Genomic DNA, 23703 nt, shown 5'->3' with positions numbered 1-23703 from the left:
ATTGAAAGCGGTTCCGAGGATTGAGGACTGGTGTTGGAGAATACGATTGCGCGTTTCACCGCACGCTGAGGTAGCACCCGTAGCAAAGTGGAGCAACGGCTGGTGAACTGTGTGTTGGAAAAATTTATATACATATATATATATATCTGCATACCTATATAAATACATGCATACATTTACATATACATATATGCATACATCCAACAAGAGTTGTCCTCAATGTAAAGAGCCACACCACAGGAGGTAAGTATTCTGGCGTTTATTCAGGGTAAAGCAGCAGCTTCTACAGGCAGGGCAAAGTCCTTACATCATAGATCTCCCAACGCATTTCGTGCTCTTCCTCACAGTTAGTCACGGGCTGGTGTGCATGTGCATATGCATGTTATGTACATGAAAGTTTGAAAAACACTAATAAAAGCAAAGCTAAAAAAACCATCTAATTACAAACAGAATTGCTTTAACTTAAACGAGGGCGAGACTAATTGCATTTTCAATGCTTGTTCTCTTTTACCAACAGGACTACTTTTCGTGCAGGGTTTCCAACACCAATTGCGATAAAATCTATTGAAGGGGTAAAAAATGTAGCCATTTCAACATAAAAACTTTTACAGGCGGTGCCTCCATTCTATGTATAAGACAAATTATTCACGTCATTCGCCCTTCCCTTGAAGAACAACACTTGCATTTTAATACATTTTTTCGCATGGATGAACATCTTTATATAATTCTACTATTAGGAAGTCTTTATGATGCATAAATCATTTTATTATCCAACTTGGACATCTAGTTGTCTCCAAAAATAAGACATACAGAACTTGTGTGACGCCTTCACACTCAAAGATTAACATCAATTGTTGCTGTTTTAAATTGGAAATCAATGTCCCGGCCTAGGAACATAGAGAAAGGGCCTCCCAGCGCCTTGAGACCCTAACGGGTGAGTAGCGCGCTATACAAATTTGTTTGATTTGAGAAAGTTGAGACTGTTCCCCTGACGAAGGCTTATACACTGAAACGCGCGTCGTGTTCTCATCGACCGCCAGCCTTTGAATTATTTGCCAACACACCAACTCCTTCTCCTATTTAATAAAACATATAAAATTGTTTGTATAGCACTGTAATTTATTGTGTTTGGTATAATATTTTGTGTCTTTTGTACATATGTGTTTGTGTAATGTAAACATTGCACTATCTGTGTGAAATAGCAATCATTGAAAAAATCAAAATATATATATAAAAAAAAGAACAAGAGAAAAATATGATGGAAAAATAAAAATATCTTTTGTAAAAAAAAGAATTGTTCCTAGTTATATGTACATGTTTATCGTATATGCACTCTTCTGTATGTATTGCTTCTAGATAAGATTCAAGCCTGATGTACTGTGATAATTAAATAGGATAGATCTTGTGCTTAGCCTTTCTTTTTACCCCTTATACTGTTTATATGTTTATACTTTTATATAGCATAAATAGGATGAGTTTTGTGGACTCCATAAACCCTTCAGTTTGATTTTCTCAAGACAGTGCCATATCTATAAGTGAAAAATATATCTATAGGTGAAAAATATATCTATAAGTGAAAAATAAAGCCGTTATTTTAAGTTGGAGAAATTTAAAGTGCAGAAAACTGCTCTGTATTCTAAACTTTCCTGCACTTTAAATGTCTCTAATTTGTGTTATACATGTAACGGGCCACATATGGCAAAAACAAGAACGTACTACAGTCTCTCAGTCACCTGTACACATATATCGCACTCATACGCAGTCATGTTCATACATTCCCAAAGACCACGCTCTCACTGACACTCATTGAAGCCCTGTCATTGTAACTCTAGTCAAAGTATTTTGTTCAAACCGTAGCATCTGGCTTTATGGGCATTAGACTTAAAGCCATTGAGGCTGGGCATGTGGGTGTCTGGCACCAATGCCAGAGTTGCTTGGCCTTTCTTTAGCTCACGATGATTTTCACTGATCAGAATTAGCTCTCACTACAGAAAAGGCTGGCGACCTCTGGCGTAAACCATACCCAAAGGGTGGCTGAGAGGTTTGCTAAAAACAAGAGTTACAGGCAATGCCACAAAGGAAAGCAGTGTGAGTACAATGGGCTGAACTGCACAGTCGACATCAGGAGGAGTGAAAGAGAAGGTACAGAAGATAAATACAGACAAGATGTTTTCAAGATGCAGCCTTACGAGAAAGCAGGAGTCTGCAAACATCAAAGATACAGGAGATGTTTCAAATAATTTTTTTTAAAGTGCACAGGAGGGGTCTGTCAGGTTTGCAGGCGGGATAGAGTTTAGGAGCACCACCTGAGAATGATTAGGCTAGAGTTATGTGTATATATATATATATATATATATATATATATATATATATATATCTCAAACCAAGATTCCGGTACATTACCAGTCCCGCTCACGAGTAGGTCGGAGTAGGGCTCCCGGTCACCCACTATTTCCATCACAGTCTTCCATTCAGTCGAACAGATATCTCCGACACTCGAGAGTTGCAGTGCACGTAATTATTTTAATCAGCAGGAAAACAACGCGTTTCGCAATGTAGCTTGATCACGTTTACAAATTCCAACCAAACATGTGTCCTTTTACTCTTTCCCAAAAGACGTAAACATCAAAAGTGGACTTTAACCCAAGTTCATTGGTACTGGTTTTGGCAGACATTTTGAACTAGTCAAACACTACAAATATCGTATCAGACACTCGTAATTTGTTACAGTGATGACAATTTGCCCTCCACATCGTATTTACCATAATCAATATTGTTATAGTAAATCCCTGATGTATTTCAGTGACAATTTATAATCTGTTGATATTTACAGAAGAGTTCGTTATTGGCACTACAACATTATTTAAAATGTTCAATTCGTTGCCCGCAGACACTGACCTGCCCGAGTCCTCCCCGCTGGAAGACCGCCTCCTTACTGATTTCATGGTTGAACGCGCTACATCCCTTACATATCGCAAATTACTTAATAACCTACCGGACCCAACACTATCCTTGAAGGCGAAATGGGAGGGGGACACGAGTGAGATGGATGAGCAGGAATGGAATGAAGCACTAGCTTCACCTAAGGAGGTGGGCATCTCAGCACGGCTGCGATTAGTTCAATTAAAAATATTACACAGGGTGTACTACACAAGGACCATGCTACATCGTATTCACCGGACACAACACCCTTACTGCCTGCGTGGGTGCGGGGAGGAGGGTACATTTTTTCACACCATATGGGACTGCCCCCGGATTCAGGAATATTGGAGACAAATGCTGCGAACGATTTCACAAACACTAGAAACATCATTGTTGCCAGAACCGAAAAGGTGCCTTTTAAATGTGTGGGAGCCTACAGATATTTCTAGACATGGGCAACTCTGGGTCACAGTGGGGTTGATTATAGCGAAACGGGATATCGCACAAAAATGGGGGGTGGCGGAGATACCAACCAGGTCAGTATGGTGTCGGAATATGGATAAAGTAATGATAACGGAACGGGCGGTATACTCCAATCGTGCCTGCCCGGGGAAATGGAACAAAATCGGGACCAAATGGAATGTATATAGGGGGGAGATTTGTGATTCTTTGCCAGAAGACGATCAAGACGATCAAGATGATTCAGATGAGGAAGAGGCAGAGGGCTAGTGCACCGCACATCTTAGGGAAGGAGAGAGCCGGAGGCGGGGTGGAGGCATTTAGCCACATTGGTGTGCAAGTTAATTACAGGTGGACTTTGGGGGTCACTACTTGAGAGAGATGTCCACAATGACGCAAATATGGTAGCCGGGGTCAATTGGCGGGAATGGGAGGGACTCAGGTAAAGGATATTTTGTCAAGATGGCTACGTAAGCGCAATATTGTTATTTACATGACCGCTTTGATATTCCTAACAGTTATCTCGTTTTATTGTTGTTCGTGGGGGGGGGGGGGGGAGAAAAAATCAGAAAAATACACCAAAAACCAATAATCTTTAAAAAGACATATGCATGTGCTGCACCTTTTCCTCTCGGCAACTGTACTACCGTTTATGCTACTGGAAAATGGACCACTAAATCTACACCGTTGCCATGTGATCTACAGACTACTATAGCGGCCGGCCCAATGGGTTGTAGGCATTCCGCTGTGTAATTTAATGGTGCAATAAAGGTTTTTGCACAAAAAAAAATGTTCAATTCGTGTGGTCCTTGGTTATATAGCAAACGAATTTAGCCCAAGTGGGCATTCAATTCCATATTACAAAGTATGGCTCAGTATGATATCGATACTGTATTGGGAAATGACATTTCTTTTCTTTACAGAAGTCCAAGCCCCAGTGGGCACAAGCTAATTCGGACCCTGTAGATTCCTTTCAAACTCCGCCCAAGTGGGCAATGAATCTCAATCATAGATCGATAGATCACAATTCATTCTCATTATATTATATCACAGTTGTAAGAAAGAACCAGTTTTCGCGTTAAAGTCCAAGCCCAAGTGGGCATAATCCTCAAGTTTGCCTTGAACCAAGAAATTCTATGGATAGATCATAACATCAGAATTAACTGTATATGGTGGGCAACCAAATACTCTTTCAGCATTCAAATGTGATTGACTTCATATTCATGGTCACAGAAATTCGTCACAGTACTAACCCTGGGCGAAGAACTACGCTCCGTTTGCGGAGTTTGCGGAGTTTTGGCAACTCCGCGTTCCGCGGAGTTCGCGTAGCTGCCGATAACTCCGCTATCCGGTGCGGAGCGTAGTTGTCGCGTGCTAAATAACATTCTCGCGCGCTAAATAACATTATCGCGTGCGCGGCAATGGCTTACCTTGGTTCTGCGTTCGCTTTTTCCCGGTCGCGTCTGCCACCATGTTTGTAAACCCTCCCGTGCGACTGTGCGAACGCGATAACGTCATTGGAAGCGCGATAAAGCCATAAGGATGCGCGAACGAGAAGATGAGTTCCCGAACATGTCTTGCACAACGCGACCACGTTAATTGTGACCCGGAACAGGAAATAAGGGAACGCAAGCAGGCGGGACAAACCTCTGGGGTAATTTAGCGCGCTAGCCATCCCGAGCATGCAGGCAACGCCCCGAACACGCGCACCGCGCTCCCGAAGACGAAAAACGGCGCGCGAACGGGCCCAGCAAGCAACTCCGCATGGTTGCGGAGCTACGCGTAGTTCGCGGAGTGCAACTACGTCTTCGCGTAGCTCCGCGGAGTCCGACTCCGCGAACTACGCCCAGGGTTACACAGTACCTATAAAATAAAATAGACGTTTTAAAAGAAAGACCATTAAGGGTCCTACAGCAGACAATTTATATAATTGCATTCAATTTTCGTTTTTCTATATCATTATGCCAGATGTACTGCTAGCTCCTCATTAATGTTTAACCCATTAGGATTCATGCATTCGAAATTGATTATATATATTGACTCCATCTGTCGTAGTGCTAGTTTCTTATTTCCTCCTCGAATACCCAGATTAACCTTATCAATGACAACCATTCTCAAAAGATTTTCGTTCTGAAAATGATGGTCAAAGAAATGGCGGGCCACTGGATATTGCTCATTGTGGTTTTTTATGGCCCTGCGATGCTGTAAAACTCTTTCTTTAGCTTTTAGAGTAGTGCTACCCACGTACCACATTTCACATGGACAGATCAATATGTACACACAGTACATTGTGTGACAGGAGAGGGATTTTCTGATTGTAAACACCCTCCCTGTAGTTGGAACAGTGAGTTCTTTACAGTTTATGCTGTTCCGACAGGCTTTGCATGAACCACAACATTTAAAGCCTGGATTGACTTTGGGTTCTACTTTACTCATTACAGCATTAGGACTTAGATCATCTTTCAGTGATCTACACTTTCTGAAGGTAATCTGGGGATTAGGGTTTAGATGGGGTTTTAGATGATTGTCGGTCAAAAGAACATGCCAGTGTTTTTGAAAAATCCTTCTAATCTCACGTGACTGACCTGAGTAGGTTGTAATAAACCTAACCTTATTCTCCTCTTCTCTTATTTTGTTGGGGTTAAGTAGTTCATTTCTAGAGGTGACATCCACCTTTTTGAATGCTTCTACTATAGTTTTGTTCTTATAACCCCTTTCCCTGAAACGATCACTCATGATTGTCTTTTCTGCCTCATAAGCCTCCTTTGTGCTGCAGTTCCTTTTAGCTCGCAACAGTTCCCCATAGGGTATACTGTTCACGAGGCTTCTTGGATGTGCACTTTTTGCATTCAGAAGGCTGTTTCCTGCAGTTTTCTTTCGAAACAAGCTTGTAGTCATGGCAGTTCCTTGTATTTTTACCTGGATGTCTAGGAACTCAATTTCAGTTTTGTGTATATGTTCAGAGAATGTTAGGTTTACATCATTTTTGTTAAGTGAGCCCACAAAAGCTCTTGCACTGTCGGTACATCCATCCCAAATCATAAAAATATCATCGATGTACCTAAGCCACAGGACAACATTGGTGTTAAATTCGGCTAATTGGTTGGACTCCTGTTCCTCCCACCAACACATGAAAAGGTTGGCATAACTAGGGGCGAAGCAGGTGCCCATAGCCGTTCCCTGTAGCTGTTGGTACATCTTGTCATTAAACACAAAAAAATTATTTGTCAAGCAAAATTCAATTAGCTTGAGCAGCATTTTGGAATGGTCGAAGTATGAGATTGATCTAGATTTTAAGAAATGTTCTATGGCCACTAGACCTAGGTCATGACGTATGCTAGTATATAAACTGCTCACGTCTAGTGTGACCAATGTGAAAGAAGATTCCCAAACAATGCCCTCAATAGTTTTCAAAAAGTGGGTAGTATCTTTTAGATATGATGGAAGGGAGGTTACAAACGGTCTTAAATAGTGATCAATGTATTGGGATGTATTCTCTAATAGAGAGTCTATAGATGACACAATCGGCCTTCCCGGTGGATCAACAGCATCCTTATGTAATTTCGGAAGGAGATACAAAATAGGTGTTTTCGGATAATCAAATCGCAAACATTTGTACTCATCCCATTCCAATAACCCTCTCTCCCTATAATCTTGTAACAAATCATCAAAAATGCTCTTCACATTCTTTATATCCGACTGGGTGCACATTTGATAACATATTGTATCATTTAATTGTCTCATACCCTCAGCCAGATTTTTCTTTCTCTAGCAGAACAACATTGCCCCCTTTGTCCGCATTACGGATGACAATCTGATTGTCCTCCTTCAAATCTTGGATAGCTTGTGTTTGTTCAAGGGTCAAATTTTTCATGTTGTAACCTAGTCGCGTTTTTCTTAGTTTTTTTATGTCATTAAGTACACCCTTTTCAAATAAGTCTACTGCTTCACAAGAAACGTGGGGAATAAATTGTGATTTGGATTTAAAATTACTTCCAGGATTCACAATGGTGACCTCATCTAGCAATAAATCATCACTCTCAATTGCTCCTGATGAATTAGCTCCAAAAGTTCCACATCGTCCGAGTTTAAATTCCTAGGATTGGCAACTGTGCTATCTACAGATGATCTAGACCCATGTGTTTCAAACCACATTTTAAGTTTCAATTTTCGTGAGAAATAAAATAAATCAATCCTGGTCTGAGCGTAATTGAAGTTGGTAGATGGACAAAAGGATAACCCCAATGACAATACATTGTTCTCATGTACAGTTAAAAGTCTTGTAGAAAGGTTAATTACCGTCATATTTTGGCCTTGCTGCCCCGTGTCATTACTCCCATGGGCGATTTTTCTGCGCTTCTGTCTTGCCTTGTCTTGTCTTGTCTGTCTTTCTTGTCTTCTGTCTTTGGGGAGCAAGGGAGCCGAACGCAGCATTCTATCCGAGACCACAATAGGTCAATATTTTTGACAGTATTGGTGATTTACCATGCTTCACTAGGGCCAGCTCATGCCCTGAAGCTCAAATAGGCAGCCTATTTTTGCTGCTTGTTTGTAGGACTTTAGGCTTACTTTTCTAGAACCGAGCATTGTGTAGTAGGGATCATTAGATGGTCCTGATGAGTAAGCAGTAGGGAACTGCTTATGAAACATGTCGACCTGGTAGTAAGCTACTGCTCTACCTCAAAACCCCCTTCTTAACATTCCCAGCTAGAGAAGCGAATACAATATATTTTTTCTACTAGCCAGGGAATTTTTAACCTTTCTATTCTCTCTTTTTCACTCACATATTAGGTCCCTACGCTTCACTGACACCTCCTGCACTGACACATAGCCTTCTGTCACAATAACTGAGTGCTCCCGCGTAGCTCATAGGTCGCAGCACCCCCCGCCCCGCTAGAGGGACGGGAAGACCCCCATGATGAAGCATGACACTAAAGGACTTTTTAATGTGTGAGAGGTAATCAAAAAAGCACATGGTGCTCTTGTCTTTTCAGATTTAAGAGAGAGCCAACATTGCAATCAATACCCCGAGCAGGACAGCACCCCTGAAAGCACATGAGGGGAGGAGCGTGGCTGAAGTGGCGTCACCACCCGTGACCTCCACACAGTCACCGTCCCTGGAGTTTCCAAGGTTAAGGTGTTTGGGAGGAGCTTTTAAGCACTCTCACCTGTAGCTGGTTGTAAGCACTCTCACCTGTTGCATGCTTTTATGCACTCTCACCTGTAGTGTGGATGTAAGCACTCTCACTTGTAGCGTGGATTTAAGAGCTCTCACTTGTAGCATGGTTGTAAGCACTTTCACGTGTAGCATGGTTTAAGCACTCTCACCTGTAGCATGGTTGCAAGCGTTCTCACCTGTAGCATGGTTGCAAGCGTTCTCACCTGTAGCGTTCTCACCTGTAGCATGGTTGTAAGCACTCTCACCTGTAGCGTGGTTGTAAGCGCTCTCACCTCTATCATGGTTTTAAGCGCTCTCACCTGTAGCGTGGTTTAGGCACCCTCACCTGTAGCATGGTTTTAAGCGCTCTCACCTATAGCGTGGCTTAAGCACTCTAACCTGTAGCATGGTTGTAAGCACCCTCACCTGCAGCGTGGTTTAAGCACTCTTGCTTGTAGCGTGGTTGTAAGCGCTCTCATCTGTAGCATGGTTTAAGCACTCTCAGCTGTTTCATGGTTGTAAGGGTTCTCAACTGTAGCATGGTTGTAAGCACTCTCACCTGTGGCATGGTTTAAGCGCTCTCACCTGTAGCATGGTTGTAAGTGCTCTCGCCTGTAGCGTGTTTTAAAGCGCTCTCGCCTGTAGTGTGGTTCTAAGCGCTCTTGCCTGTAGCGTGGTTTAAGCCCTTTCCCCTGTAGCCTGGTTGTAAGCGCTCGCACCTGTAGCATGGTCGTAAGCACTCTCACCTGTAGCATGGTTGTAAGCACTCTCACCTGTAGCGTGGTTTTAAGCACTTTCGCCTGTAGCGTGGTTTTAAGTAGGTGTGGGCTGCACATTCCGTTCCGCTTGCGCAATGTGCGAAACTTCAGCATTTTCGTGTTCCGCGCAGAACGCGAAAATGTCAAAACTTTCATGATCCGCGGCGAAACGGAAGCATCTTCATTGATAATATGCAGGGCAGGATTCTTTTTTTTAAAAACGTTTTATTAGTGGCGTTCAACAGAGAGTCATGACAGTAACAGCATCGATAATCCAATACAGCAGTATTCATGGTACATTCAGTGGAGAAGCATCATCTTTACAAGGGCTAGTACAATGCAAACACATCACTCAACGTCCTGCAATGGGAGGCCAATCCACAGGGAACCCTCCCCCCATCCAGTCAGGGGCGGAAGAAGTGGGGAGACCACCTCACCCTCGTATACAGGCGTAATGGCAAGCAAGGAGGAGAATTATCACCGAACCCTCCGACCCATGATTGTCTCAGCCCCAACCGGTCAGCCAGCTACGTCACCATGTGCAGTAGTGTGTCATATGCGCGTCAAGAGAGCGTGGCCCCGCGCAGCACCTCAGTGGACGGTCAGTGTAAGGGCAATCGGAATGGAGTACAGCTTAAAGCGGTGCACAGCGCCCAACAACCCAGATGCCATCTTTAACGACGTGCATCTGCAGGGTCCAGTGTAGACGTCTGCCCCCATCGGCCCATTGTGTCAAAGTATCAGGAGGGGTAGAAAGACCTGTCGCCTAAGCTGTGAAGTAGTGTGGCTCACTGGTTAGAGGCGGCAGACCCGAGAGCAGAGGACGGCCCGGGACCAGGGTTCGATTCCCGGCGCAGCAGGTTTCTGGACCAGGGTCAGCGGACTCGATAATTCTCTCGCCTCGGTGCCCACTCTGATCAGCGATCACACTCGGCAACTCTGGGCATTAGCTTGCCTCATCTTCACTAACGGCCCCACCAGACCGCCGGGGATGCCTGGTCTCACCCTAGAGATACCCATTAAGGGACCATCTCTCAGGGAAGCCAGGAAGGGTTTCGCAGCGGTCGAAGCGCCTTGGGACCCTACGGGTAAGTAGTGCGCTATATAAATGCCAATACATTTACATTTACATTTACATTTACATGTGTCACATGATCCGTAAGTATCCCGGACTTCCCAACACCACCCCAGCAATAATCGCACCATCCCACCCCAATCAAGGCGGGTCAAGGCCCCAGCCATCGTGTGAGATGTAGTATGGCGAGTGTTGTGTAAAGCACCTATATACGCTCACGGGCCCGGCATCGGCTCGTCATCTCCAGAGGAGTCGCTATGAGTCGTCTGAGACATCCAGTACACCTGTAAGGGGAACCAAAAGTCACTGGGTGTACAGCGGGCAGGTAACAGTTCCGCATAAACGCCATGCTGGTCCTGGCAATACGTGAGGTCGTCCAGCCATTCCTTAAATTTTGGTGCCCTACCTCTCCCCCACCTGCAAGCAATCCTCCTCTTAGCGAGTAGCAACGCGATATCAACAAATCTACGGTCTGACTTGGGTACATTTCTGGTATATCCCAGCAGCATCACCACCGGTTCCATGGGAAGAGGGCCAGCAATCATTACTTGGAGCGCAGAATGTACCTGCTCCCAGTATGCTTGTATCGCTCCACACTCCCAGGCCAAGTGGAGGAAACCCGCGCCTTCCGCCCGGCATCTCGCACATCTATCGTCCTCCGAGAGGTGAAATCGCAGCTTCCTGACTGGAGTATAGTAATATCTCTGTACGAACTTGTAGTGGATAATTTTCAATCGACAGCTGGAGGAGACTTTGGCCGTGACCGAGCAGCAATACCTCCACTGCTCGTCAGTGAGTGCAGTAGTTAGGTCAGAGTCCCATGCAGCTCGCGCCTTAGACAGAACCAATGGGCGTTGCTCACGAACGGCAGCATACAATTTCGACACCAAGTGCCTGCCGTCCGATACGAGCAAGATATGCAATGGCAATACTGTACCCGGTTCCTCCGGGAAGCTAGGGAGTATGTCCCGCATACCCTGAATATAATAGAACACCTCCATAGGCGTCGGGGGAGTAGTCCGGAAAATCTGATCCTTGGTACGGAACAGTCCATCCTGAAACAAGTCACCCCAGGTATTAAGGTGTACGCGATTGCACATGGATCGAAATCCATTTTCCAATAAAAGCGATAGCTTCGGGTGGTACACAAGGGGCATTGCCGGTGAATAGAGCATAGGGGCTCCCAGCAGTTTAGTCACTCTCCGCCACGAGTCAATAGTACAGGTAACAGTGGTAGCAGGCGTCTCGACATCACCAACTAGTCCCAACAGCATGCCCTTGAGCGGAAGTGGATGCACGATCCAGTCCTCAGCAGCAACCTGAGGCATAAAGGGAGCGGGGCTAACCCAGTGGTAAGCATGCTGAGCCTGAGCACTGAGGTAATACACCTCCAGATCTGGTATATCAAATCCGCCCCTATCATATGGCTGCGTCAAGACATTCCAACTAAGGCGCGGCTGCCTACCGCCCCAGAAAAGGCGAAGCAACTCAGATCGGAGTCTTTTAAAAAAGTAGGCACCCGGGTAGTAGGGTATGTTGTGAAAGAGGTATAGGAAACATGGGAGGATGACCATTTTTATCAGGGAGGCTCTACCTGCCATCGACAGCGGGAGGGCTAACCAGCGGGTTACGTTGTCAGTCAATCGTGAGATAGCCACCCCATAATTCAACCGGATTGTGTCGTCCTTATTGAGCGACACTTCAATGCCCAAGTATCTCAAGTCAGAACTGCACCACTCCAATGGGTAATCTAGCGGGAAATGGGTAACTGAGGCCGTGAGGGGGAAGAATTGCGACTTCTACCAATTGATGTGCACTCCGGACATGCCACCGAACACCACAAATTCTCTCAGAAGCGGGTTGAGGTGGTCTTGTGGGTGCCGCACATGCAAAGTGACGTCATCCGCATAGAGGGAAATACCAATCTGCCGTTGATTACAGTTAAAGGCACTGGCCTTATGCAATTGCCGGATCCTGCAAGCCAGCGGTTCAATTGCCAGGGCAAAGAGCAGGGGCGACAGGGGGCATCCCTGCCTAGTCCCCCTCGTGATCGGCATCTGTGCCGAGAGCACACCATTGACGACGACCCTGGCGACTGGAGAAGTGTAGAGCAGCGTCACCCAGGCGATGAATATCCGGGAGAACCCCATTCTGCTCAAGATGGCCAACAGATAACCCCACTCCACCGAATCGAACGCTTTGGTGGCGTCCAAAAACACAGCAGCGACTGGCAGGTCGGGCGAAATGGTAGGTATGAGGGAGAACAGCGTGCGGAGGTTATGGGACGTGGCTCTCCCTGGGACAAATCCAGATTGATCCGGCAGCACCAGGGTATTCATAAGCAGGGACAGCCTAGTCGCAAGCACTTTTGCCAGAATCTTCGCGTCGCAGTTTAGCAGCGATAGGGGTCTATAGGCATCGGTATCCACCGGGTTCTTCCCTGGCTTCAGAAGCGAGGTGATCGCCACCTCCCTCATAGAACCCGGCAGTATCCCCACCTCTAGCGACTCTTCAAAGACCTCTTTCAGTACCGGTGCCATGATGTCAATGTAGCACTTATAGAATTCGGCCGGTAGACCGTCCAGCCCTGCAGCTTTGCCATTACTGAGTGACATGATCGCTTCCCGGATCTCATCCAGCTCGAAAGGGCATCCCAAGAACGCCCTGTCGCCATCACTTAGCCAGCAGAGTGCAATGTCATCTAGGAAATTTCCGAACTCCATTTCGCCTGCCTGTTGTGTGGAATATAGCCGTTTGTAGTGCTGCAGGAAGGTGTCCTGAATACCTTTAGAATCCTGGTAGGTCCTGCCCTCGCCATCAGAGATTTCTAAGATATGTGTGGCGAATCGCTGGTGCCTCGTGAGTGCCGCGAGAACTTTTCCCGGCCGATCCCCCTCACAATAGCGCCTAGCTGTCCAGTATTTGCCTCGGAATTTCACCTCTCTGGCCGCTTCCTCCTCATAAGACGACAGTTTGGCCCTGAATGCCATCGCTAGGTCAGGGCAAGGATTTCCGACCATCTCTGCCTCTAGCGCCTTAAGCTCCGCTTCAAGTTTAGTCAACGTGCGCACTATTTCCCTTAGCATACCACAGCTCTTGGAGATCGTGACACCTCTCACAGTCACTTTAAAAGCTTCCCAAATCGTTTCAACCTTATCGACAGACCCCTTGTTTCTAGGGAAGAAGGCTTCAATCTCCTCACCAAGTTCTTGTTTAAAGACAGGATCAAGCAGGGCCGAGGGGAAGAGCCGCCACGGTGGCCTCACTCTAGCATAGCCAGGCATCTCCAGAACGGTCAGTACAGGGCAATGGTCCGAGTAGGTACGAGGTAGATGTTTCACCTGAACGACCCCCCCAGCTAGGCCCCGTGAGATAAAGCAGTAGTCGATCCTTGCCCATGAGCGCGCGTGTGCAGTGAAGTGGGTACCTTCCCTAGCTGCCGGGTGTAAGTGCCTCCAGCTATCCAATAATCCTGCCTCCGTCAGTATGCCCTGAAGTGTGTCCCTAGCTTTCGTGTTGTATTGTCCACTACCGTCTGATCTATCCGTCCCAGGATGTATTGATAAGTTGAAGTCCCCCCCCAGACTATGTGCGTGGCTTCGACCTCCAGTACATGACCCACAACGTCAAGAAAAAACCGGGTGTGTCGATATTAGGTGCATAACAATTTACAAGCATTATCACATCAGTGCCCAGCCTACCCCAAAGGATCACAAATCTCCCCTCATTATCCGCCCGCACTCCCAACTTCTGGAACGGCAACCCTTTATTGATCAAAATGACCGTCCCCCTAGAGTAGGTGGAATAGGAAGAAAACTCTCTCACATTCGCCCATCTGCTTGCGAACTGAGGGACACTACGTGGGCTCAGGTGGGTTTCCTGGAGCATCGCTATCTGCACATTATGCCTATCTAAATATGCAATTACATTCCTGCATTTCCGGGGGTCATTAAGGCCTCGAACATTCCAGGACATCATGGAGACAGTAGTCAAAGCGTGATCACCCGTGTTTATCACCATATCCCTGAAACAAGCATATGTCCAACGCTCCAGCCCTCAGTCGGAACATACCAAGTACCAATCTCTCCGCTGTCCAGAACAGTCGCATCACTCGATCATCCATGCTGACACACACCTTAACTCCAGGCCTAGCATACATGCCATGAACGTCATCCGCAAGAACACTTCCACTCTCAACAACGCCCATCCCAACAGTCAAACACCTCCCTTCCCTCCACGCACAGCAACCCAACCCCCGCACTACAAGTCCTCCCCCCACCCACTGAAGCAACCCAAACTTTCCAGTACCATGACCCCTCCCCCCACCCCAGACCCCATACTCAATAACCGTAGAGAAACCATGTCGGGAACCCCCTCCTGGGGGCATTAGAGGTACGCACCCATACACCCCAACACTCCCCTCCCGCCCGCATATACCATACGGGGAAGACAGAGAAGAAGGGTGGTGCCTGGCATACATTACCCCTGCAGGCTTAAGCCCGTATATCAAACCAGCGTTTCTCACCGCCGCCCCCCTAACCGGATAAGTTACCAATCAGTTCAGGCGAACCGTCCATGTATCAGCTGCTGCCCAAACTGTCTCCTGTACTGCCACCAGCTTGCGCAATCCAAGAACCATCCCAGCAGTGGGGCAAAGTGTTCAAGTCCAGCCACCCCTCAGCAGCAAGTCTACAATGCAATGAAGCAGCCATCCATGTCTCCACAGGTAGGGCAGGGCTGCCCCAGCGGAAGCAGGGCACAGAATCCGAATCCAGCACCAGTAGATCAACAGGGAACCAGCAAGCAAGTGTTCACAAGGACACAATCAGGACTCATCGTGCTCGGCAGGATTCCCACCTGCCTCGTCTTCCTCCTCGTTTCGCCTGTCCCTCCTAGCAGTGCGGAGCTTCTTAACATAGTCCTCAGCGTGTTGTGGGTTTGTAAAGAAATGTTGTTTGCCCTGATGGGTCACCCTGAGTCGCGCCGGGTACAGAAGTGCGTAATCCACCTGCATGTCCCTCAGCTTCCTTTTCACATCCAAGAATTTCCTCCGCTGGTCCTGCACTATGGGTGTGAAATCCGGGTATAAGGAGAACTGCACACCATCACAAGCCAGGTTCCGGTTCGTCCGAGCTGCGCGCAGCGCCGCGTCACGATCGCGGTAGTTAAGCAACCGGGCGACGATAGGCCGCGGCTGCGCCCCCGGCTTGGGAGTCGGGCCTAGAGAGCGGTGCGCCCTTTCGACAATAAATTGATTAGAGAAGGCCTCCTTACCCACTGCAGTGATTAGTATGCGCTCTACATAGTCCTCCATACGTCCAGTGTTGGTGGACTCCGGAACTCCCGTGACGCGAATGTTATTGCGCCTGCTCCTCGCCTCCAACTCCTCATTCTTCGCCGCTATCACTCTTAGGATGTTGTCCATACGGGTTAGGCGCGTTTCGTGGGTCGTGGACGTGTCTTCTGTAGTTGAGATGGGTCGCTCCGCTTCCGTCAATCGCTCCTCGTGGACCTCCAGTTTCTGCGCAACACCATCCATCCTGGAAGACAAGCGATCAACCTTATCCACAATAGTGGAGAAGCCCTGTCGCATCTCCTCTATTAGCACTCGCAATTCTGGAGCCATGGGTGTAGAGGGGGGCTCAGTGCTCGATGGTCCCGGGGCACCGCCGGCCCCCGTCGTGCCACGCAACGTTTTTTTTGCGGTCGCAGGTCCAAAGGAGAGCTTGGGCTGTTTATTATCGTTCTTGCCCATCGTGCCCCGCCTGTGGGCACCCAATGGGACCGGTGAGTGGCAAGAGGTCCTGTGCTCCCCGCTTCCAAATCAGTCTGCCTGCCTCGGCAGCCCCCCGCGCGGCGGTCACGCCCGAGGCGATGTCGCCAACGCGAGAAAACAGACCAGCAACGTCCAAGTGTCCCTCTTGCCCCTCCGCACTCCGGCTCCAGTGACTAGGGCCAGTCGGGGACGTCCGCGATGGAAGGCGGGCAGCGGATCGCTGGAGCAGAGCCAGGCAGGCCCGGGCACAAGGAGCACCAGGGGGGTGGCGGGCGGTGGGGTGAGGGGAGGCCCAATACGCCACCAGCAGTACCTGCAACACGGACACCTCCGATGTCCTCCGGCGGCTTCTTGTCGCTTCTCAGGCCGCTGCACCCGGATGCAGCAGGGTCATGGATGGATTCCGGGGGAGCGGCGGGGATGCGTGGATTAAGGCCGGGAAGAAGTCCAACCCCCTCGCTAGGCCCAGGCGGATATTGCCGTCTATATCCGTTCCTCCAGCAGGTCACCGGAGCATTGTACAGCGTCTCCCCACGCTGCAGCGGCCTTAGAGGGGGAGAGACTCACCTCCGCTTTCACCCGTTGAGCCGCCAGCAGGCCGATCTCCGCGACTCCGAGGCCTAGCCGCCTCGTGGTGAGCCGCGGCCTCGCGTGGCCCAATGTCCAGGCCACCGCAGCAGCCCTCCGCAGTAGTGCTCCCCGGGGAGAGTTCTCAGTGTCGTTATTCAGGCATCGGACGCCGGATCACCACCAAAATCGGACAGGTGCTGCAGAACAGGTAGGTCCACTACCGTTGTGATTTCCAGGCGTCCACCTGCAGGTTAAGCGGATAAATTAAGGATGTTTCTGGCCAGGCAGCCAGAGCCTCACTGAAGTGCGGCCATTAGCTCGTGCGCCCTCTAGCGCCCCCGCAGGGCAGGATTCTTTCTGGCACAGTGCTCCTGTCACAAAAATTAAAGCTCAACAGGAAGCACTTACAGATATAAATAAAGCAGATACCAGAGTGTAAGCTCAAATTCTGTAACTCGTTAAGCAGCTCAAAAAAATCGTGAGCTTTGTCGAGGCTGGGCGGGTGTGCATTCTCCCCATATATACCCTCGAAAATTAGCTGTGATGCTTGATGGAGGCCTTTGCATCTTTGACTTTCACAAGCGCAATCCCCGTGCAATTCCTGTGACCAGGAGCTTCTTTCTCCTCATCTGCTGCTCTGATCGGTCTCTGACCTTTTATAAACACAAGAAAGGCATGTGAACTCGCAAATATGCCCCGCCCCCGAAATCTCCGTGAGCATGCGAAATTCCACGTGTTCGCGGTGATTTTTTGCCGTTTCGCGAAATTTTACGAAAGGCAATTTCGTGAACTAGTTTTAAGCACTCTCGCCTGTGTGGTTTTAAGCGCTCTCACCTGTAGCATATTTTGAAGTACTCTCGCCTGTAGCGGGGTTTTAAGCTCTCTCATGAATGAATGATTGAATTAATTTATAATTTATAGCGCGCTCGAATGCCCTATGGCGTCTAGGCGCTACAGCGGAAGAGAAATACCAGAGAGGGAGAGAACAGTGCAAGAAAAGACAGGTTTTTATCGCCTTTCTGAAGGAAAGAAGAGTTGTACAGTTCTTTATAGATATCGGCAGTGTATTCCACAGTTTAACAGTGTGGAAGAAGAAGCTGCTTCCTCCCCAGCACACCCTGCTGACTTTAGATACCTGAAGAAGTTTGCTCATGGCTGAACAAAGTGTCCTGTTTGGAAGATACCAAAGTAGATGTTGTTTCAGGTGTTCAGGTCCTGTCCCCTGAGGTGGACCTGAAGCTCACGATCACAAGGCCACATGTGCAGACGACAGGAAACAACTAAAAACTCATCACTTCTGGGTGTGAAAGAACACGTATATCATTGAAAAGTTCCTGTTCTGTATTCAGCGTTTTACTCTCTCCATATCTTGCCCTTTTCAGCTTATTGCAAGGCGCCTTGAAATTGACACATTAGGATGTGAAGGCGCTACGGAAACCGTTAAATAAAATTAATGAATATGTTATACTTTCACTGTAATGTAGAACGCGACAGCCCCCACAAAGTGTGGTTAGTTTCATCTCTAAATTTTACTACACAAATGTAATAATAATTTTGGACAACATCATCATACCATATAAAACAAGCATTTGCAATGCAATAGGTCTCGCATTTACCCGAGTTTACGCTGTTGCCTTTGTAAATGACAATGTCTTTTATTTATGTTTTAAAACCCCAAATAAAAGGCATAGCCATTTATAATGCCAATAGCTCAAACTTGCATAACTGCGAGACCTATTGCATTGCAAATGCTTGTTCATGTAAGCATTTGTTGAGAAATAGAATAAAACCGGAGACTTTCACCCCTGCCCACCCCCACTTTTTGTTGTTGTTCCTAAATAAGCAGTAACCCTTGTATTTTGTCGCTATCATAGTGTCCCAGATATGATCTCGCTGCATACGGGGGATATTCAGTTTCTCTCTAAAAGACACATGAACAATCAAAATCCTCCTTCGAATCTGTGAAAAGGGACATTTTTAGGAAAATGAGAACAGGGACTGAAAGCATGACTGGAAACACATACGGAAAAACACACACATCAATACCTTTTGTTATCATTAAACACATCCCGGTTTCCTTAAGGAATCTGTTCCACGTATGTGCTTCTGAAAGAGTAGTTTACGTTTCATGTTTTTCTATTGCATGCGTGTATTCTACTTCTCTTTTGCATGCATGTATTCTAGCTGCGCTTTACCTGTGTGTAAACTTTATTTGCTGTTGTTCGGTGACACAATGTGCTCAGATTCCAGAGTGTCTTTTTGCTAAAGAAGCAATCGCTTAATTAGTCACGGCCATCATTCAAATTAGCATCTTTCACAGTTAACGGCCCTTCAAACAAGTAACATGCTTACAGTCAGACGCGTTAAATGCAATAAAAAAAAGTGCTCGCCGATTAGTTGAAGAAACAGGATAACCCCGGAAGTAAAAGATCCAGTCCTGATGTGCGGTCCCAAAAGGAGACAGGGCGGTAACAAGGAGGGACTAAGAAGCCTCATTATCAATCGGAAGCCTGCGTTTACCATGGACGATGACACCAGCCAATGAAAAATATGTGCGGGGCTTCCACACCACTTCTAAAAAATACCTTAATACAGCATGCCTAGCAAAGCTGTCACCGCATGCCTCGCAAAGCGTTCAGCACATGCCTCGCACAGTGGTCAGCGCATGCGCTGCAATGCTAGGTGAGACCTAAAAAGCAGTGCCTGCTCTATTGGGAGATTTTGAACAACACCCAATCTACATTCAGAAACCCCTTTATATTATATAGGATTCTGCAATCCTTATAAAAACCCATCTCTAATTTCTTTTTAATATGCTACTTGTGACGCACCCAGAAGCCCATTATAAAGAAATGGCGTAAAAACTCAAGAGGTCCCAATGCCTGCTCCCAGAGCCAACAGGGGAGGGGAAGGTAGGCCAGATCACAAGACTCTATATAGGGCCCATTGCACCCGTGCTAGGGCCCAATACATCCTTGCTAGGGCCCATTGCACCCCTGCTAGGGCTCATTGCATCGTAGCTAGGGCCCATTGCACCTAAGCTACAGCCCATTGCACTCTAACGAGGGCCGATTGCACTCTAGATATGGCCAATTGCACTCTTGCTAGGGCCAATTGCACTCTTGCTAGGGCCAATTGCACTCTTGCTAGGGCCAATTGCACTCTTGCTAGGGCCATTGCACCCATGCTAGGGCCTATTGCACCCTAGATAGGGCCCATTGCACCCTTGCTTGGGCTCATTGCACCCTAGTTAGGGCTTGTAGGAGAGTAGGGCCGGCTTTCCTATGGTCACCCCACTTTTTGCTTTTTGCTTCACTGGTTTTCGACTTAATGTGGCTGTGGGCCTGCTAATCAGACCCACAGCCTGCTGTTCTCTCTCTAAATTCACAACCATGTGTGAGAAGTTGGCCTGGTATATAATGCTCACTAATTCTTAGTGATCACTTTGTACCATGCCAAGCAACCCTTATGATGATTGGTTGTAATTCAACCTTGTAGACCAGTTATCCTAGTGGTAACGTGGACAAAGCAGTCTTAGGCTAAACTCTGAAAGGCATGTGAAGCCAGCTGTATTACCATACACAACCCCCTTGAATACCAAATGAAAGGGACACCACACAGATATATATTGAAAATATATATTGATTTATTAACTATAAAATCCCCTGGACTCTTTATGAGCACAGAAGCACAAGCGTTAAATCACAAGACAGTTTAAAATACACAAAAGTTGCACAATATGGATGAGCCCTAGGGGCCACCTAAACCATATACTAAGAAAGTGGTATAAGAGATACCAATCAGAAAGGGAACAGGCCTATGGCCTTGGGAATCGCTGGAGCTATTCGAGACTAGCAGTGACTAAGTCGGGAAAAGCCCGCCGGACTCGGGTGCAGTGTTCAAAGTGCACGCACTTTCCAATGTAAAGTCTATGGTGCGTAAAAAGTACAAAGTTAGATAGTTAGGATCCTTCCGAGTGACCTAGAACGTTGAAACTTAAGACACAGGCCCTTGAGATGTGTACCAGTGTAGGAACACCGGCGGAGCTGAGTTACCTCACCCACAGGAAGCGGGTGCACAGGGTCGAAGTAGTGTCGGGTTTCGTCACGCTGGTCGATGGTGCTTGGAGCTGAAGATGCTGCAGGCGGCTCGATGTGAAGAGTTGCGGTGGATCCAAGGGTGGATCTGAAGTTGTGAAGACCTGAAATCGGAGGGGACAATGTTCAAAGTCACTAGCCAGTGACTACCGTGGAACCAGATTGGAACCAGGCGATGTCGGGTGCAAACAGGCGTTGTCGGGTAGCTTCTCTCTACAGCCACGTGGACACCGGGGGTCGAGGACGTCCAGGAGTCGGTCACGAGCTGTCCCACGCAGGCTTCTCGCTGTTGGCGGTATCGGCGACCTGATCGGAGCAAATAGGCCTTGGCTAATGCAAGCCACGCAGGAATCGAAAGATGCTTAACACTCGGACCAGCAAGGTCAGACCGAGTGCTCCTTTTCACAGAAGCTTGGGCAAGTCTGGAGCAATCAGACCCGCTGTGTAGTTTGTCAGTTTTGTTGCCAAGATGGCCGCTGACCACGTGGCTAGTGGCCGGGATGGCGCGTCGAGTGGCACAATGCAAAAGGGCCCCACGCAGATCGTGGAGATGCTGGGGGGCTGATCTTCGGTGCAAGGGCTGCTCGGTGGTGGGGGCTCTCAGTCCCCAAAGCACAACGTCGAGGATGCCTCAGATGCTGCGCAGTCAGCTTTTCGAGTGTCTTCCAAGAGGTCCGGTCCCACGTCACTCGGTGCCTCCACGGGTCCCTTCTTTGCAGGGACTGTGGATCGGGCTGTGAGAGGTCTGGGAGTCTGGTTCTTGTCGGGCTCTGGGCTCGGGCTCCGGCGAGAGGCGGCGGCAAAGCAGACGTCGAGTTGCTGGTTGGTGCCTGTGTTCACAGGGTGGCCACTCCTAGGCCACAAGGGAGATTCTCTTCAGTCTTCTGAGCAGCAGAATGTCGAAGTCCAGTCTTCTTCTTTGTTTAAAGTTGATTCAGGATGATCTGCTGTGCAATGGCACTGCTCCCACTCTTATCAAGCAAGAAAGAACAGTTTTCCCTTATCTACCACATAATTGAAAAATGCAGCTGCTACAAAATCGGTGACAAGAACAAGACCATAACTTACAATATTACAACAAGGTATATATTATTTATTTCATTTTTATAAATATAGGCTCCATAAATTTATTTCATTCATCAGACATAGTGAAATTTATAATTTTTATACAGACAAAATATTTTTATAAATACAGAAAAAGAGAACACAAGAATATAACTACAAATGCAAGTGAGTCAAACATTTATGACAAATCAAATGACTAAAGACAAATACATATGAAATGAAATGACCCCTGGAAAAAAGAAAAAAAATAACATCTGAACACATTCATAACAATCTCCACATTACCACTCAAACTACACACATTCTCACAACATTTAAAACACGGAAAAAAAATCAAGAGTGAAGGTCTCAATAGTCAATGGGAGACCCCGCACTTGGTCGACGCGTTTCGGCGGCTCAAGGCCACCTTCTTCAGGACCACTTCCGGTAAAGAAACCCAAATATCCAGGGGGTAAAAAGGAGCGAGGGCTGACACTACTGATGACGATCTAGTGGCGCAATCCAATTATAAATATCCTGAGAATAGTATGACATCTAAAATTGATCTGCAGAAAGAATATGCAAAAGGCCATGCTATAAGACAGACGTGTAATATGTCTCTCAGTACAAGAGATTGACACTGTGTGCACAAATGGCTCTTACCCCTATATAGGTAGCTGCAGGAGTAAATCGGATGTTCTGAGATTACTCAGGTAAGATTAGTCCTTGGCCTTCTATTTATTGATAAAAACCACCAATGGTTGGCTCCCAGCTTTTTTAGGTTAAAATTATGTCCATGAGGTATTATTAATTCATGTTCTGTTCAGAATACTGAGAATGTTGCATCCAAACTTTGGCGCGTCCTGATAAGGTATGAGACTCAACTCTAGTGTGTCCGCATCGGATGTAATTTCAAACGCCGGGGAGAAATCTCCGACATTCAATCTCTCATTTTAAACACTTGCTCCCACTCTTATTCCCAATCTGAGGGGTGGATCACCTACTAGGTCCCTCCTCTGGGAGGAACCAGGAAGGGGGGCGGTTACACCCCCTTTCCTTTGTCCAGCTCCTCACCAGGCCTGGGTCTGGAAAGTCCCAGGACCGGTTTGGACTGGCTTATGCACGGGGACACCTTGTGTGCCCCGGGCATGTCTGATTCTATTCAGCCCTGTCCTACCCAATACACAAAACCCTGTCTGGGGTGGTGCTCGCACCTCCCAAGGCAGGAAACCCTTTGTCCAGGCCACCATCTGCCGAGTTTCGGTCAGCAGCAGGATGCCAGACTCGTGTCTGTGGTGGCAGCATCCATTTTGTGATGCTGAGGCTCTGGTTAACTTTAACCGGGGTTAAGGCTACACACATGTCGTGTCCCTCTAGAAGGGTGGAATGCTATCCCCGTCGACAGAACTGTCGAGGGGATAGTATTCCAATTCGTATGACACCTTACTCGACATGTTTTGATAAAGCCAAACCAAAGATAGCATTTAACCGCGAGGATTATAATGCACTTAAGAGTATATGGTATGGCAATATCCCGGAACAGCTTAGGGAGTGGTCCCCGACAGCTGCAGACAGGCTCAGCTCATGCTAGAGCACCATCTCACATATTTCCAAGCACTCTGCCTCCAGGATTGATGAGGCCTTCCATAGGAGTGGCTGATAGGAACATATGTGTCCAGTTTAGGGTTAGGCACAGGCATACTGTACCTAAGTAAGAGGTGATTACACCAACTTACCCCAGCTGAGTGATCAGCCAGTTGTGTCAAATATGGAGGCCAGGCCAGGGGTGGCACAATACATGCTGCAGCCCCTGGTAGGCCTTGGAAACACCTATGCCCTGGGTA

The 23703-nt window shown here is 47.4% G+C and overlaps 1 protein-coding gene across 1 annotated transcript in view; it reads right to left on the bottom strand.

Moving 5' to 3' along the window:
* Positions 1-5233: 5233 nt before the first annotated feature.
* LOC147666250 (uncharacterized) overlaps positions 5234-23703 on the bottom strand; it is a 37247-nt gene continuing 18777 nt past the window's right edge. The window contains exons 2-3 of the mRNA XM_086949196.1: positions 5967-6397; positions 5234-5244 (exon numbers count right to left, since the gene is read on the bottom strand). Of these exons, the coding sequence (XP_086805322.1) occupies positions 5234-5244; positions 5967-6397 (442 nt within the window). The remainder of the gene's footprint in view (positions 5245-5966; positions 6398-23703) is intronic.

Source organism: Lissotriton vulgaris, unplaced genomic scaffold (assembly GCF_964263255.1).
Source record: "Lissotriton vulgaris unplaced genomic scaffold, aLisVul1.2 SCAFFOLD_568, whole genome shotgun sequence".
In the NCBI taxonomy this organism is placed as follows: Eukaryota; Metazoa; Chordata; class Amphibia; order Caudata; family Salamandridae; genus Lissotriton; species Lissotriton vulgaris.
This window is presented reverse-complemented; position numbering and strand designations above follow the sequence as displayed.